Source organism: Staurois parvus, unplaced genomic scaffold (assembly GCF_062004578.1).
Source record: "Staurois parvus isolate SC_StPar_1 unplaced genomic scaffold, SC_StPar_1.0 ptg000473l, whole genome shotgun sequence".
NCBI lineage: Eukaryota > Metazoa > Chordata > Amphibia > Anura > Ranidae > Staurois > Staurois parvus.
The window spans coordinates 167,636-185,669 of record NW_028318269.1 but is presented as its reverse complement, the minus strand read 5'-3'; the positions used below and the strand labels follow the sequence as shown (position 1 = coordinate 185,669).

Sequence of the window (18,034 nt, the reverse complement as noted above, 5' to 3'; positions counted from 1 at the left end):
CCGCCAGGGAGGTTAAGATTTACCAAAAAACATATAATAGGAGGTCAAACTGAAAAAACACTTTCAGTTGTATCCAATTAGGTGGGCTCTTGCACTACGCAGTTGAAGGTAAATCTAAAGGAAATTGGGCAGATATTGGACATAAAATTGTATTGTGTATGGCCAGCCTAACTCCCAGTACTTTTTTCAACTATATTTAAAATAAATGGGGGGGGGGGGGGGGGGTTCAGCAAGATTATCTCTAAGCACATTTTTGAAGTATATCGCTGTGCCATTCTTTCTTTCAAAGAAGCAGTATTATGGAAATACCATTGCTTTATATCTGGGCCCTATAGGCTAAATAGTCATTTTCACTATCCTTGACTACTAAGTATTATTTCTGCATATTCTCATGTTGCAATAAAAAAACCTTCACAGATGGAACCTATTATTGTGACCTTGGATGTGTCTCCTAATACAAGGACATCATATTTAAAAATAGCAAACTAAATTACCGTAAACTTAAGATATTTTCCTGTCTTATATTGGCTATGCCATAGATCCTAATATCAGTAACCTGGGTGCTTCGCTACTGACAGCAGCCTTAATTCAGACAGCGAATTGCTTCTGTAATTTTATTAAACAGAACAATTATTTTGATTGATATTCCATTAATTAGCACATTGCAAGTGTAATAACTAAAGCATGTATTTCAGTTTGACATATTTAATCAAACACCTTTGCTGTACTATGTTATTAGGAACACAATATTATTACTAGGTAGGGTCTTCCTTTGCTCTCAGTTCTTCGTGGTATGGATTCCATGTTCCACAAATATTCTTTGCACACACCTTAAGATCAAAGGAATTTTACTGTCAGCATACATCACACATATATTTTGATGAATTCTCAAGTGCAAAAAAAAATAAATATTAATATTAAGCTTAATTGTATTCTGTTGGCCTTGGTAGACTGTACCCACCGGCAATTTCATTTCCTAATGTGTATTGGTTATCTTTGCCACCGTCCTCTAGGTGTTACGAGGGACATTTAAAGAGCTCCATCCTCCTGTGAAAAAATTCCTGTCCCGGCACCAGCATCTTAACTATGGGCACAGCACAGTCTGCGGCTTCACAGGCAGGTGCACTGCTCATTGTGAATGGTCCCGCAGTCCTCTGGGACCTGTCACGTGTCCAAGATGACTGCGGGGGGGGCACGGGCTGGAGAACTTCTGCTTTTCATCAGAGCAGAAGTGGGAGCAGGTACCTGTCAAAACCGGTACCCAAATCCCACTCCCCTAAGGCTCCATTTCACAAACAGTGGTAGGGGAGGAGGCCTTTAAGTGGAACTTCCTCTTTTGGATGGAGTTCTGCTTTGGTGAAGACTTTGGCATGTGCGATATTTGATGCACCTGGCTGTCCTTTCCATTTTTATGGTATCAATGTTATGTTATGCTGATGTCCTATGAAATTTGTATGAATAAAGATTTATTTAAATAAATAAAAAGCTAAATTGTCTAAGACTTAGTATAAATTAGTTATTGCAGAAGCTTGAACTAACCCAGTGTTTCTCAACTCCAGTCCTCATGGACCTCCAACAGGTCATGTTTTCAGGATTTCCATTATTTTGCACAGGTGATTTTATCAGTTTCACTGCCTTAGTAATTACCACAGCTGTTTCATCTGAGGGAAATCCTGAAAACATGACCTGTTGGGGGTCCATGAGGACTGGAGTTGAGAAACACTGAACTAACCTAATGCTCATTTGTTATCTCCTGGCATATGAATGTACATTATTCTCTTGTTACATTACTGGAGTGCAACAAATTATAGATTCACATCAAACTCTATATTCTCTTTATTTAACTAGAAAAAAAATCATTGCAACAGAAAAAAAATTTGTGTGAATAGCATATCCAAGGTCCGTGGATAGCCATCATTGTTCTGTATATCTGTTGTTGCATATATGGTGTTACTGAGTTCATATACGGCTTCCCCCCGCTCACACATTTCACGGAATACCCTGCTTCATCAGGACAAATGATTCCTTGTCACAACAACATCCATTCCACTCCAACAGTGGGGGAGAATTTATTGTAAAACCCTTTTTTTTAACTTAAAGGATAAGTTCACCTTTTAGTAAAAAATAATAAATGCACATTTTTTTTGTTGGTAAAAAAATGTGCATTTATTATTTTTGTCTGTAGGAACCTGTAAAGCATTGCACCAGTGATCAGCAGATCACTGATGCCATGCAGGTCTCCTGCAGATCTGTCAGTATATCTGCTTGTCCGTATGGGATGTACAAGCAAGAGGATATACTGATAGGAAGAATGAATGAACTACCATGGCGCTCCACAGTGGGGATTGTGAATGAATGATGTGGCGGACGGGTGGAGTGTTTTCTTTTTTTTTTTTTTGAGAGCTAGCGAGGGGGGGGGTCTGATCATGAATATGGGTGTAACGTGTAACATGTTATGAAAGGTGAACTTATCTTTTAAACAACAATAATAAGGTCTGTATTATATATTCTAAATAGATGCTGTATACATTTATTATGTTGCTACACTACTGTGTATATATATATATATATTAGATTGTAAGCTCTAATGAGCAGGGCCCTCTGTTTCCTCTTGTACCAAATTGTATTGTAACTGTAATGTCTACCTTCATTTTGTAAAGCGCTGCGCAAACGTTTGACGCTATATAAATCATATATATATATATATATATATAATTTTTTTTTTTTTTTTAATTGTATCTACTCTGTTAGATATTGTAATATCACAGTGGCTACATGGTTAGCACTTCTGCCTGGCAGTACTAGGGTCGTTGGTTCTAATCCAAACCACGACACCACCTGCCTGGAGTTTGCATGTTCTCCCTGTACCTGCGTGGGTTTCCTCTGGGTATTCCAGTTTCATCCCACACTCCATATACTTGCTGGTTGGTTAATTGGATCCTGTCTAAATTGGCCCTAGTATGTGTATTATGAATGTAGGTTAGGGACCTTAGATTGTACACCCCTTGAGGGTTAGGGACTGATGTGAATGTACAATATACTGTATATGTAAAGTGCTGCATAAATTGATGGTGCTATATATGTACCTGTAATAAATAAATATCCATGCCATCTTGTATTCCCATGGTGGCCCTTTATAAATGGATATTGTGGTGAGTAGGCAAGGTTTGTCCTAATGAAACTGAATACACCATGAAACACATAGACTGGGGGATGCCATATATGAACCGAGTAACCCCATACATGCAACAACAGATATACAGAACAATGGCTATCAAGTGACTTTGGATAATCAATTCAAGCAAGTTTGTCTTTATTTAATTTATGCTATGCCGTAAAAATAAATTTTTAACACGTCAGAAAATGTCAGGTTGTGATGTGATATATGCTGACACTAACAATTCTTTTGATCTAAAGGTGTGCAAAGCATCTTATTGTCTGAGAGGTCAGCGTTATCATGATACTGCATATATTGGCTTCCACCAATTCTGTTTGAGTATCAGGACTGGGAAAGAGAGCCCATTGGAAGCTCAACGTTGTCCTAGTCAAATCTTACATAGGGCACAGAACTTTTCCTGCTGGGCCAATCACCAAGTACTAGGAATAGGTCACATGCAGACGGAGCTTTTCACTCCTCTTCACATTTATTTCTCTGCTCCTGGCTGCTCTGTAAAGAAAAGCTGTAAAGAATATATTTCAAACTAAGATTTAAAACAAAGAACTGAAACCCTCTTGCCTTCCTTTCCCTTCCTTACTTGCTCTCCTCAAAGGAAGCCCTGCAAAGTTTCAACCAGAGAGAGAGAGAGAGAGAGAGCCTGAAAGCAAAACAACTTCTGCTGCTCTTTTTCTTTAGAAAACCCTAAAATATTTTGTGCATGATATTTAAAAAATTTTTTTTTTTGTTAAAAGATTGTATATAAATAAAAAAAAAAAGAAACATTATCCTTTTCTTTTAAAATGAGAGCCACACAACAAGCCTTTTGAGAAGAAGACGGCAGCAATTGCAGTTTGCATCTTTTTCAAAGTTTCTTTTGAAACTTATCGTGTGGCCAGGAAATTTCTGCCACAATAATCAGCACTCTCTCACCTTTCTGTGTGACTCCGTGTCCTGGGCTGCAGCGCTTATTCGACATACAGGTCTCGCATTGTTGGCTGGAGCAGTGCTTGCCATCTTGACAAACACAGTCTACATTTTTCTCCCTGGTGCCCTCGCTTATCTTCCGAAATCCTAGATCTAGTGTAAGAGAAAAGTATCAATTAAAATATATCAGGTAACAAATCACACACAGCTACAAAACCTGCCATGTTTTGTTTATATATGGAAAACAGAGCCTTTGCACAAAATAAATGTAAGAAGTCAAAAAGAAAATGGGTCCAAGCATAATGTTAAGGATAAATAATGATATAGGTTATATACGGGGTCAAGGATCTCAAAGTGGTAATAAAATAGCTACAACTGCATTTAAAAGGGAAATCATCTTTTTTTTTAATAAAGCATGGCACAAAACAGTACACAAAAAAAATTACAATTTTTATTATGTTTACACGAAAACCTGTGTTCATGTTTACATATATACATTGCGCCAAAAATTCAGATTCAAAATGTGCATTGGCGTTATTCACATACTTTTTAGTGAATATAGCCTGTGATATTTGAATTTGATATGTAGCTGTTAAATACCTGGTGATCCTGGCAGTTCTATTTGGTTCCTGTTTCAAATGATTGTGGCACACATGTAAGCAGATCTGTTTTGGAATGGACAGTTTGTGTCCTTGGACCACTGCTAGGAGTTACAGGACACTGTGCCAACACACGGCGTGCCTGTATCTCCTGTAGTGAGTTTGCTGCTGGCATGCTCCCTCCCTGCCTGATTGGCAGCAGTTCTTACCATGACTGATAGAAGGGTAGAGTCATCTTGCTCTCATCTGCACACAAAGCTGATGACACTCAGGGGGGCATCAGAATTTTCTTGCATGTGGAGTGCACCCCAGCACTGTGTACAAACGAAAGCAGGACAACTTTCTTTAAGAAGCAGTGGTAATGGGAAGGGTCTGCCACCACTCAAGCTGGGAGATGTCTCAGCAGCTTCTTGCATGTGGAGCTCTGGGCAGCTTTTTCTCATTACCATCGCTGTCTATAGGAGGGAGCAAGTTGTCGAGCAGACAATGAAATGGAGCTGAAAGTTAGAGGGGTTCTATACCACTTGACATTGAATCATTTGAAAAGGGGAACATATTGGGAGGGCTGTGAAGATTGGGGAAGCCCTTTAAAGCTTGAGTGGCAGCAGCTCTTGGATGGAAGCTGACAAGCATTATTTCATGTCTCCAACCCCCTTGGAACTGTGAGGAGCAAGCCCTCACCACAAATGAAAAATATAAATATGTTTAGTTAATGTACACTATATTGGCAAAAGTATTGGGACACCCCTCCAAATAATTGGATTCTGGTGTCCCAATCACCTCCATGGCCACAAGTGTATAAAATCAAGCACCTAGGCATGCATACTGTTTCTACAAACATTTGTGAAAGAATGGGTTGCTCTCAGGAGCTCGGTGAATTCAAGCGTGGTACCATGATAGGTTGCCACCTGTACAATAAGTTCATCCGTGAAATTTCTTTGCTACTACATATTCCACGGTCAACTCTTAGTCGTATTAAAACAAAGTGGAAGTAACTGGGAACAACAGCAACTCAGCCATGAAGTGGTAGGCCACGTAAAATGAGAGAGCGGGGTCAGCGCGTGCACAGTGCACAGTGTGCAGAAGTCGCCAACTGTCCACAGAGTCAATAGCTAAAGACCTCCAAACTTTGTGTGGCTTTCAGATTAGCACAGCAACAGTGCATAGACAGCTTCATGGAATGGGTTTCCATAGCCGAGCAGCTGCATCCAATCCTTACTTCACCAAGTGTAATGCAAGGCGTCGGATGCAGTGGCGTAAAGCATGCTGCCACTGGACTCTACAGCAGTGGAGACATATTCTCTGGAGTGACAAATCACATTTCTCTGTCTGGCAATGTAATGAACGTGTCTGGGTTCGGCGATTTCCAGGAGACCGGTACTTGCCTGACTGCATTGTGCCAAGTGTAAAGTTTGGTAGAGGGAGATTATGGTGTGGGGTTGTTTTTCAAGGGTTGGGCTTGGTCCCTTAGTTCCAGTAAAGGGAATTCTTAAGGCGTCAGCATACAAGACATTTTGGACAATTTCATGCTCCCAATTTTGTGGGGGCAGTTTTGGGATGGCCTTTTCCTGTTCCAATATGACTGCACACCAGTGCACAAAGCATGGTCCATAAAGACACTTGACTGGCCTGCACAGAGTCCTGACCTCAACCCGAGAGAACACCTTTGGGATGAATTAGAGCGGAGACTGTGAACCAAGCCTTCTCGTCCGACATCGGTGCCTGACCTCACAAATGCTCTTCTGAAAGAATGATCAAACATTCTCATAGCCACACTCCTAAACCTTGTGGGCAGCCTTCCCAGAAAAGTTGAAGCTGTTATAGCTGAAAAGGGTGGGCCAACTCAATATTGAACCCTACGGACTAAGACTGGGATGCCATCAAAGTTCATGTGCTTGTAAAGGCATGCGTCCCAATACTTTTGGCAATATAGTCTATGTTTTTGAATTATGTATGTCTTTTTTTACCCATAATTTGCTTAGCATATTCTGACAGACTTACATGGCAAGCGATCCCCTACAGTGCTGCACTGTTAGTGCTCCCATTGGTCATGGGTGCTGCCATCTTCCCCCAGTCTTCCTTCCAGGTTCTGAATCTTCAGCTGCCTAGTTGGCTGGGCCACAATTATGTCACTCCCGTGCAGGCACACAGCAGTCACATCATCACCGCATTGAGCCATGCTATAAATGTGTGCATGTGCGGCTCAGTGTTCACAAACACTGAGAGGCATTGAGAAGGGTTTACAACAGAAAGACCAATAGGACCTCTTCATTCATAAAAATCCTATAAGCAATTTTAAGATTTAATTCTGCTTTAAGACTTCATTCACACTTGCATTCCTGGTGCTGCTTAGAACTTGGTAAAGGCAAGATTGATGTGCAGGACAAAGCATATTAGTTAAACTCTGATCTGCTTTGCATGTGTTGCACTATACCAGACATATAAAGGCAAGTTTGATAAGTTTGGTATGGAGGAACTCAAGTGGCTTGCACAGAGCCCTGACCTCAACCCTAATGCACACATTTGGGATGAACTGGAATGCCGACTGTGGACTAGATCTACTCCAACGAGTCCACTTGATCTCACAAATATTCTTTTGGCTAAATAGGCACAAATACCTATAGACGCACTCCAATATCTTGTAGAAAACCTCCCCAAAAAGAGGAGGCTGTTATAGAAGCAGAGAAGGAGGAGGCAACTCCATAATAATGTTGCTGGTTTTGGAACAGGGTGTCCAAGAAAGTATGATAGACAAGTGTCCCAAACTTTAGACTATAAAATGTATATACATTTTTATGCAGTATTCATTTTGGCAAAGAAAAAAACAAGCTGCTGCAGTTTTTGGAACAACTTTAATGCACCAGCAGCAGCCTCAGCGTGCAGGACACATTCTGTCAACAGTCAAAAGAATTCATAAAGCATGAAAGCACCACACATACACTGCTGCTCATGGATAATACGTTTTATTGTAAATCTCTGTAAAACATGACTGCCCAGAGGATCTGAGCTGTCATGTTTTACCGAGGCTTACAATAAAACGTATTATATGAGCAGCAATGTGTAGTGCTTTCATAGATTGTACACATTCTGAATTATAACGTTTGACTGCAAGCAACATTTGATGTGGCTTTCACTTTTTTGCATGCTTTCTGTTTCATATTTCATACACTATTTTGTACATTTCTTTTCTTTCACTGAGGTGTATTTCACTGTAATCTATCAGCCTCCCTGTTCAACAAAACCTCACATAGCCACACAGAGTGTCTGTTGCTTTCAGTTTGCCATATCTGGCTGCAACAACTGTTTTGCAAAACTATGAAGCAACAAGCAAAATCTGCACATGTAACACATATAATAAAAAAAACACATTGATGCCATTATTGACATATTCTATGCAAAAAAAAAATTAAATAAAAAACAGCTCTAGCTGCAATTTTAGCCTTCAACTCAAAGCTGTCCCCTGCTTTACTTTGTTTCCCCCACTAGAAGCCCTCAGTTTCTTGACTAGAATCATTCAAGCTACTTCCTCTAAACCTAGACTGTCATGGACCCGCCTCCAGGCCTTGACTGGACAGTGAAAGGAGAAGAGGCAAAGTAATGAGCTCACCTCTTTTAATCTGCTTACACCTCTTATCAGCATTCTCCTTGTCATCATATCAACTAACTGACTCCTTGTGCTGCTTCTTTCTCTTACATTTGAGGCTCGCTGTGCAAGCACTGCAAAATGCTGAGAGCAAATCACGTTCAGCTACTAATTGCATTGTAGGTTTATATGCATTGTACTGATAATAACCAATAAGTCTGAAAGTATTGCAAGCAGTTTGGAATAAATGGCTCTATATTGGGCGGCACGTGGGTAGGGCAACTGTGTGGTGGACTGGTAACCTAAAGGGACTAGGCGAGACAGTGTTTTCTAGAAGCTTTCTTTTTTATGCAATGAATAGTAAATAGTACCTCAATGTGGTTGTTTTCCTAAATTATGGATAGTAAAGCACTCAAATTTCTATGTAGCAGGGCAGGCCAATTTATATTCAGCAGTATACTTGAGGGTGGCTCAGGCACAGGTGTCAAACTGCATCCCTCCAGATGTTAGGAACTACAAGTCCCATCATGCCTCTGCCTTGGAAGTCATGCTTATAACCGTCAGCCTTGCAATGCCTCATTGGATTCGTAGCTATGCAACAGCTGGAGGGCCGCAGTTAGAAACCCCTGCTCAAGTCTTACATAGTAGCCTTCCTGATGCGATGTTGTGCTGGTGGAGGAGGACGCAAGGATGAGCTATAACAAATATAGGCTGGACAGGAGGGTCCTTCCCCAAAGCAGAAGAGGTAAGCATCTACCCGGGAAGTGTGTGGATCTGCGGATCGCCACCTCATTTGCTGTGCTGAGCAGTATCATTGCTCAGTGAGGCAGAAGGGGCTGTACTACAACACCCTCCTACATAAATGTATCTGTGCTCTTAACCATTGAGGTCTTGATCCACAGCTGGGCCAAAGGTCTAAATGAATGATTTGCAGGGATCTGTCTACTATACTAGAATAAACTCCTTGTCAATACCTATTGTTCCAAAAAATGTTTCACACTGGTTCAGTGTAGGGCATGTTGGTTCATTTAAGACCATATCACCATAACCAGTTTGGTTATACTTTTTGTCAGTCTCCAAGTCCTCAATGAAGCCATGGTTTCCATACACTGCACCAAATTGGGAGTTTTCATCTTGCCAAAATTTTGGTAAACTTAGGTCTCTTTTAATGTTGAAAGCATCATTTAGGTGGCTTTTAATGGTTTTAAAGGTTTTAGTAAATGTTTTACAAGCTCTCAATGTCTCTTGAGGGTCAAAGAAGCTCCTTTACATTATAATATTAACCTGTTCTTGTTTAAAAAAGGTCAAACTATAACACTTATCCTAAAATTAGAGCTCACTCTAAAATTAAACCTGGCCTTAAACCTGTGGAATGTCATGAAAAAAATATTGTTTCAGAACAATTGTTTGATCACCTATGTGTTAAATGGGACCATCCAACAATCACTTTCAAGCTGACCAAGCGAAAAATTGAAGGAAAGGATGGCAAATTTTTGTTGAATCTAATGGGAAAGAACAAATTTCAAGTAGTTGAATTTGCTCCCGACCGAGTAAAATCATACCTAGTTTTATGCTCTTTCTCTTGTCAAAGTTTACCCAGGTTCATTGAGACATTGGTATGGTACTCGAACAAAAAGTAATTTGAAATTAGTCAAATCATTGAAGGCACCATCAAATGATTGGATGAGCAATTTTTATACTTTCAAAGTTTGAACAAAATTCTACAGGTTTAAGTCCAGCATTACTCTAACCTTAACCCTAAATCTAACCTGAGCCCTAGAGCTAACCCTAATGATACACTAACACTTTGCTTATAACACTTAGTTTTTTTCTCTCAGCAGGGGGGGTACTTTCTGCAAGGCAAACAAGGCATTTGCCTTGGGAGGCATTTTTCAGGGGGGGCGGTGGTTCTCCATGTCCCATATCGCCAGAGTCTAACAGCCAGAAGCACTGAGCTCTCTTTAAAAAACCCATAACTCTGTTTACCATAAGGGTCTCCAGTGCACCCAGCAGTAAATGTTTATCTGCAAAATCAAAATCTTATATTCATAGAAGAAAAAAAGGTAAAAAAAATATTAGTTTAAAAAGTCATAAACCTTTCGAAAGATGTAAAAAATAATTGACCATAAACTATTATAGTTCCCCATTAATGCCACATGGATCTGCCAAGAATACAAAAAATGTGGCATAGAGGTGCCTTAAATTAGAAGAGTTTCCTGAAGCAATGTCACCACTGGCAGCTGGACCACGTTTACCATTATAGAAGCCTTTTGTACAGTTTTACGGGAAAATACACCTTACTGCCTCAAAAAGTTAAAAACTCAGATACTTCCTATCAGCTTACACAATTTATTTTAAACACTTAAAATATGACTTCATGTTGCTAATATTTTGTATTCCTTATATGAGTTTGGATCTACAGTTTCAGGTTTTCATGCCTTTGCTGCTTCATCACTGAAGCTTTTGTGAGCTGCTCTGGCAAGCAGGTCAGCAGGGTGAATGGGGTCAGAAGAGCACAGTAATGTGAAGTGGCATCAAAAAGATTAGCAATGGTTGCTAAATACAGTTAGGAAAATAAATAGTATACAGAAACGTTCTGGCGATAAAAATTAACTTGGGATAGAAATAACACATCCGGGGAATTATGGCCAACTTGCTTCGTAATGCTGTGTTCCAGCTACCCTGTGGAATTCAAGAGGAAAGGGCTAATTGGTTTGACCTTCATGCTGTGATAAGGGTAAAATGTCTGACACTACTATGGATAACCATAAAGTAGAGGAAAAACAGAAGAACCACCCCAATGGTTTTGAGTCCTGAAATATTTATTTTATCAACCATTTTACCAACACATGTTCTACTCTAAATCAATGCATAGATTGCAGAGAGGGATGGTAATACAGCATTGGTGCCAGCTGTTCCAGTTTTATATTGGTTCACAACGGGGCAAATTTACATGCCACCAGGTCAACTATAAACTGTGGTTTCTTTTGGTCTGCGGTGCTATGGTTGTGCATGTGACGATCGTGGCGTCAGACCCCAGCCCTTCTCACCAAACTCGTGACCGAAGGACTAGCCAATCTAAAACCACGCTGTCACGGGCATAATAATGCCATGCCCAGCTGCACCGTGCACAAAGATTTTCCAGCTACTGGACTACAATCGATGTACCAGCAGCCTGAGAGCGATTGTTACTGGGTCAGGTTAATTATGCAATTAACCCTTCACACTGCCACCACCTCCTTTTTGTACAGAGAAAGAGGAATCTCGACAATATCAGCAATAACACCAGGATGCTTGAACAATCGTCTGTATACCACTGTCACCGCAGGCAGGTTATACAGAGGGTTAAACACACTCACAGTAGCGCTCTTTAGAGGCAGGAATTCTTAGTTTGCATTAAAGGCGTTAGAAACAGTTCAACACTTTCAGAAAGTAAGATTTATTACCAAAAGGTCAAAAGGATGCAATAAAAATATTTACAGAAAAAGATGTAGCCAATATATATTTATAAATATACAGAGAACAATAGCACAGCAAAGAGATAACAGAGAGAAGTTAGAGGGTTTAAGTACTTGCAACATGTCCTGGGTTAAGCAGATCAGGTTTCAGAGCAAAGGATTTATCTCCCACTGTCAGTTTCGATGTTAAACAGGAGATTCTTCAACTCTCACACACGGCTCAACTCAGCCTAGCTTAGCTTTTCTAGTAATCCCACAGGGTGTCTCCCTGGAGCAGTAAACCAATCGCCTCATTTGGGGAGGGAGTTGGTAGGTGGAGACCCAAGCTCTGACCAAAAACTCTCATAGCTTATATTATGGTTCATAATTTACCCTGGATACATACAACATCCTATCCACGAGTAGATTATTATGCAGAATCACCTGCTGAACAGTTAGATATGAAATATGAAATATTTGTTTGAATGGTTTAGGAGATATCATTTTCTGCTCTCTGGTATATGTCAGATAGGGGGTGTAATATACCAGGGAATTTGTATTAACGTCAGCCGTCCGAATATGTGCTCCATGTTTATGTAAGTCTTCCATAATCCAAGATATGGAATCATAGGGGAAAATGGATGTTGAATGTGGTGTCTAGTTTATGACTTATCTGGAATGTCTTTGAACTCCGTGAGGGACTCGGTTTATGCTTTTATGATCCCTTTCCAAGCAAGAGTTTCTTAGACAAAGGGGCACCGAGCTAGTGAGGTTTTATAGCCAGGACGCCCTCCCACTGAGTTTGTTACCTGTGATCTCTGCAAACACACACCGACCACATGTCACTCAACAGAGAGGGAGGGGAATGAGGAAAGAGGGAGAGAGAGATACTTCTACAAGATGGATGATCCTTTGCCAAAATGGAGGTTCCCATCCATCTCTGTGTGCATGATTGCTACAGTGCAGGTCACCATAGCAGCTATACACATTACCCAGTAGCAGAATTGTTTTTTTTTATGGAATATAGCCACACATGGAACAATATTTAAAGCGGCACATACAAGACACCAGCTAGGTTCTAATGAAAGGTTGTGGGGCCCCAGAAATGAGTCAGCCAGTCTCAGTATCAGCTATCCACTGATACTGGAGGTAGCTGTTGGTGTTGTTCTCCCTCTTATCTGCATGCCAAGATGGAGGAAGATTAATGGAGTTTGGAGAAGTGCCTTTTCTTGGGGTCACCGAACGTTGACTTATAATTGTTTAAAGCTGAATTCCAAAACAAGCAAATATTGCCTAAATATAAAAGTCATGTGTATTCCTACTTGTATCTCGGCATAGTTTGTGTATTTCTTCCAGATCTGTGCAGTAATTCAGGTTGAAACCTTACCTCTGTGTGGGAACTTCCTGCAATAAAGACCAGTCACTGCTGCTCCCTCTCCTTGTGTAGTGTGACTGGTCTTGTCTCCGCCTCCTTCTGTAGTTCTCTGCAGGCAGCCTGTAGTGTGGGTGGGACTGTTGAGCCCCTCTCATAGCTCTGCACTCTTCACAGGATAAGTACAGCACAGTGATGATATCACTGCTACTTTTTCAAGGTAATATTTGGGCTTGCAAAGGCATTTGGTGCTCACAAGATGGATTTATATCTTTTGTGGCTATTAGGGAACAGTGGCATCCCTAGGAGGGTGCGGCCCATGATGGTTGACACCATCACAAGTGGTGCAGGATGCCAGCAGAGCTTCTGGGCTCTGTGAAGGTCCTGGCCAGATATTGGGGTGATCCCGGATTCCTGGGACAGTAACAGCTGCCCCCGGTGTATCGGTAAAACGAGTATCCCGTGAAGATATGTATCCCCTGAAGCAACTGCACATGTGCCGGTTTCAGGCTGAAGAAGCCGATCGCCGATCTCCGACTTTAGCACAGAGCTGCCACAGTTAACCCCTTACAGGCTGCAAACCGCTAAAGCTGATCCCACAGATCACTATGGGTTGCAAGATCAGTAGGTTCAACCTATATGGGGTTACGGGTTCATTTTACCACTACTCCAGCACCTTCCCCTCTGGAGGGGTGACACCACGTGTTACCGCACCGGGTGACACCAACCCTAGGGGCGCCTCTGTTAGGGAATATATCTAAATGAGAGTTTTGTAGTGATGAGAAACAGTCTTTTGCAGTATACAGAAACATTATATAGATATATAGTTGGTAAGGTTGATAAAAGACACCAGTCAACCTGAGCGTGCGTGCGTTTTCAAAGATGAAAAATGTGCTTCTAATAATACATTTCCTTCATAGAAATCATTGTTTTATTATTAATTAAACAGTGCATTTGTGTCCAAGGTCATACTCACACAGCCACTTTCAAGTAGCAAAGCTCATGCATGTAACAATGATATGATTTCCTTCATGGCTGGTTCACATGAATGCACAATAGTGGAAAGGGAACCTTTATAAGTCTATTCATAGACTGTACCACATAAGCTGAAATGCACAGTGTGAACCCAATCTTAAAGTGGTTCTAAAAGCAGAAATGTACTGTTATGAGTTGCATTGTCCAAATAAGGTGCAATACGTTTTTGTGCACTGAGGATCTATGAGGGCCCATTCACACTCATTTTAACCTTTTAATAAATGTCAGTGCATGTACAAAGGATAGCCATTGTTTTTAGGCCTTCTTCTTGTTTTGTAATTATTACATCCTTTCTCTTATTTTTAATTTTTTGAATGCATTTAAAACTTTTGGAACAAAATCACTAATACTTAAAGTATCCAAAAACTGCCCACAAACATCGCCCTGCTCCTGCTCTCTCGGTGCTGCTTCCCTAAACTTCCTGTCATCACAGGAAATAGTTAACAGTGGACAGTGTGGTCTTGGGTCTAACTGTTAGTTTGGATAGGGTATGTTGAGAAGGAAGGAGGATCAGAGGAGTGCCTTGCCATCCTTGGCTGCAGGGCTGTGTTTCTATCAATGCACACAGTGGGATTGATTTACTAAAACTGTAGAGTGCAAAATCTGGTGCAGCTGTGCATGGTAGCCAGTGTCTAACTTCAGCTTGTTCAATTAAAGTGGTTCTAAAGGTTTTTTTTACCTTCATACATTCTATGCATGAAGGTAAAAAAAGCTTCCATGTGTAGCAGCTCCCCTAGCCCCCCAACCCCCTAACACTTACCTGATCACCATCCCGATCCAGTGATGTCCACGAGAGCTTTGATTCTTTGGGGACTCTCACTCCTGATTGGCTGAGGCAGAAGCAGCAGCAATTGCCATTGCAGGCTGCTTGCTGTGGGGGCACCCAATAGGAGGGAGGGGCCAGGAGTGCCAGCAGGGGACCCAAAAAGAGGAGGATCCAGGCTGATCTGTGCAGTGGTTTTGGTAAAGATAACATGATTGTTTAGAAATTTGGAAATATGACGAGTGGTTGATAATCACCATATTGCACCACATCCTTATATAAATACATACAAAATAGGGTAGCGTGTGGGATTTTAAAGGTGCACAACAATAATTAGCTACATGGGCTATGGTTGAACATGGAGGCTGTGCTCAATCATCATATGATCATGGATTCATTGTTTGTGTGGAATCCTTACTAACAAGGGAGACCTCTGATTCCCAGCTGTGGCTATTTGCTGTTTGCTCTTGATCTCCCCACTATTTTAATTCGGTCCATTGCGTACCTTCTGCAATCACATGGACGCTTGTCTTTGATCCAACACAATTTTATTTCCATCTTAAAGAATGATATTGGTATTATAGTCCCAAAGGACTGTATTGCAGATAGCTATATTCTACCCTGAAGAAGCCCAGGCTGGACGAAACATGTCAGGAAGAATCATCTGTACACTGCAGTCAAGTGTGCTGTGATTGTTAAGTCTGTTGTAACCATTCTCACATTAAATGTAATTTTACCGACATTAATACATTGTAAAAGATTTTAAAGAAAAATGTTCTAATTATTGTTGAGCACCTTTAAAATCCCACAACCTACCCTATTCTGTATGTATAACATGGTTGTTATTTAAAAAAAACAAACTTTAGTATAACTTTAATAGCAAAAAGTTAAACTTTTTTTTTTTGCAAAATTTTCGGTCTTTATTTGTTTATAGTGCAAAAAATTAAAACCGCAGAGGCGATCCAATACCACAGAAAGAAAGCTCTATTTGTGGGAAAAAAAGGACATACATTTAATTTGGGAGCAGCGTTGAATGACCGCGCAATTGTCAGTTGCAAACAATGGCCTGGTCAGGAAGGGGGGTAAATCCTTTGGAGGGCTAGTGATTACACTGGAATATAGGCAAGGATTAACTAATGCGAATGACAGCAGCAGGAATCTACTGATTCCTGCAGCTGCATCAGCCACCTTTGGAGGCTAGTTGTGGCCACTGAACCCTACACACTTCAATGACAGGTTGACAGCCACCACAGCTATCCGTGGCTATCTGCCCAGCCAGCAATTACCTGCAGTGATCACTGCTGGACGTACTTTGTGTGCGTCCAGCAGCAATCACTGCAGGTAGTCACTGGCTGGGCAGCCAGAAGCTCACAGGTGGCCAAAACAGTTGCAGGAATCAACAGATTCCTGCTGCTGTCATTCACTTCGGCGCTAGTCGCCTGTGCGAATGTATCCTACTAGATCAAGAAGCTGTTTACTTAGTGACTAAATCAGCTGCTGAAATTGATTTAAAAAAAGATGGTTTAATGGTTTAGGCACCTATGTTCCACATCTGCCATGTTTTACAGCAATTATAAGCATGAAGAGTAATCCAAATATTATAACCCTAAAAACAAGAAAATATAGAGACAGTTCACTTACTTTCACCACAATATTGGTGTGGGAGGCAATCTGTTTCTTGGTTCCACTTATCTTGATACTCCCCATCTTTGCAGTCCACACAAACTGATTCACTGCTCTCGGCACAATCTTTATCCAGTCTTTGTCCTGTAAAGCATGAACATTTCAAATCACTGTATTATTTCCATAGGATGAATTGCAATCCATATCATTCAGTGGCATTGTTCACACAGAATGATTTTCACTTTAGAGAAGGAAAACCCCTATCAATGTTTTTCCCATCTGTGTCCCATTCCAGAGATTTCTCTTTACTTCTTAGGGCTCATGTACACTGCAGCTGATAAACTCACATTCAGGAGCTGTTCAGCGTTTTTTTCAGCGGCCCCTGAAGTCTCCCTAACGTTTTCCTATGTGTCCATGTACACATTTTCGTTTACAGTCGTTTACAGGCAGTTTGATTTACAGTTGTTTTTTTGAATGTAGAAAACTTGCGTTCAGCAGTTGATTTTATCAGCGTTTCAAGCGCAAAATGCTTGTAAATGCGGCAAATCGCATTTATAAGTGTTTGAAAATTTGTTTTAGCTCCTCCAGTTCCCGATGCTGTCCAGAGCCTTTTTTCATCATGAAAAATGCATGCAAAGCGTTTTCAAGGTACTCCGATGGACAAAACACTGAACACAGGATGTTCCTACCAAGCTTGTCACACATTGTAATGACCAATTCACACCTCAGACCTCTCCCACCCTTGGAAACAAAAGATATGTTAATGACCATTCACATCTCAAATTCCTCATGAAGACCCCCTGCCAGGTGGCCTTAATGACTCCCTCCACCAGACACCTTTCCCACCCTTGGAAACAAAAGAAATGTTAATGAGCAACTCACACCTAAGCTAATCTCAATACATACTTCTGTCTCTGCTTCTACTCTCTGTATTTCTTTGAAACAGTCTGAAATAGTTAATAGTTTACCACTTTTCAGCGTATTCTGGGCATTTGGGAGGTTCTCCTGTGCTTATCTGTAAAAAAACACTTCTAAATGCAAACGCACATAAATGCGTTATGCAAACGCGGCTAAACAGATGTTTTTTAACCTACGTTTTCCAGCAGTCAGTTTCCATCGTTCAGAAGTGTCCTGTGTACATGGGGCCTTATACTGTACACACAACAGGAATTAAGAGGTAATTCTCCTTTTAGATCCCTGATGCCCAACTGTCTTCCAGGCCTCAAATAAGGTCTGGGGTACAGTGGGCTGCACACTGAGTGACAGCAGCTCTAGCGGGCTTTAACTGTCAGTCACAGGCATGGCTCAGCACTAAGCCCAGAATTAGTCGGTTCCTGGTATTCTACTCCTGCTATGGAGCACTCCACAGGGCCACTCAGTAGCAAAGCACAGTAAACACAATATAGGACAATGCTAGATGGAAGTGATGTTGCAGTACTTTTTCTTAGGCCTCATTCAACAACCTTATCTAGACCTCCCAACCCCAAGAAGAAAAAAAAATCAATTTAAAGTATTACTAAACCCACAACAGTAAAATCAGT

At 40.9% G+C, this 18,034-nt stretch overlaps 1 protein-coding gene across 1 annotated transcript in view; it reads right to left on the bottom strand.

Annotated features, from left to right (window-relative positions):
• LOC149452421 (tumor necrosis factor receptor superfamily member 5-like) overlaps nt 1–18,034 on the bottom strand; it is a 109,077-nt gene that overhangs the window by 35,613 nt on the left and 55,430 nt on the right. The window contains exons 4-5 of the mRNA XM_089689402.1: nt 16,512–16,637; nt 4,088–4,234 (exon numbers count right to left, since the gene is read on the bottom strand). Of these exons, the coding sequence (XP_089545528.1) occupies nt 4,088–4,234; nt 16,512–16,637 (273 nt within the window). The remainder of the gene's footprint in view (nt 1–4,087; nt 4,235–16,511; nt 16,638–18,034) is intronic.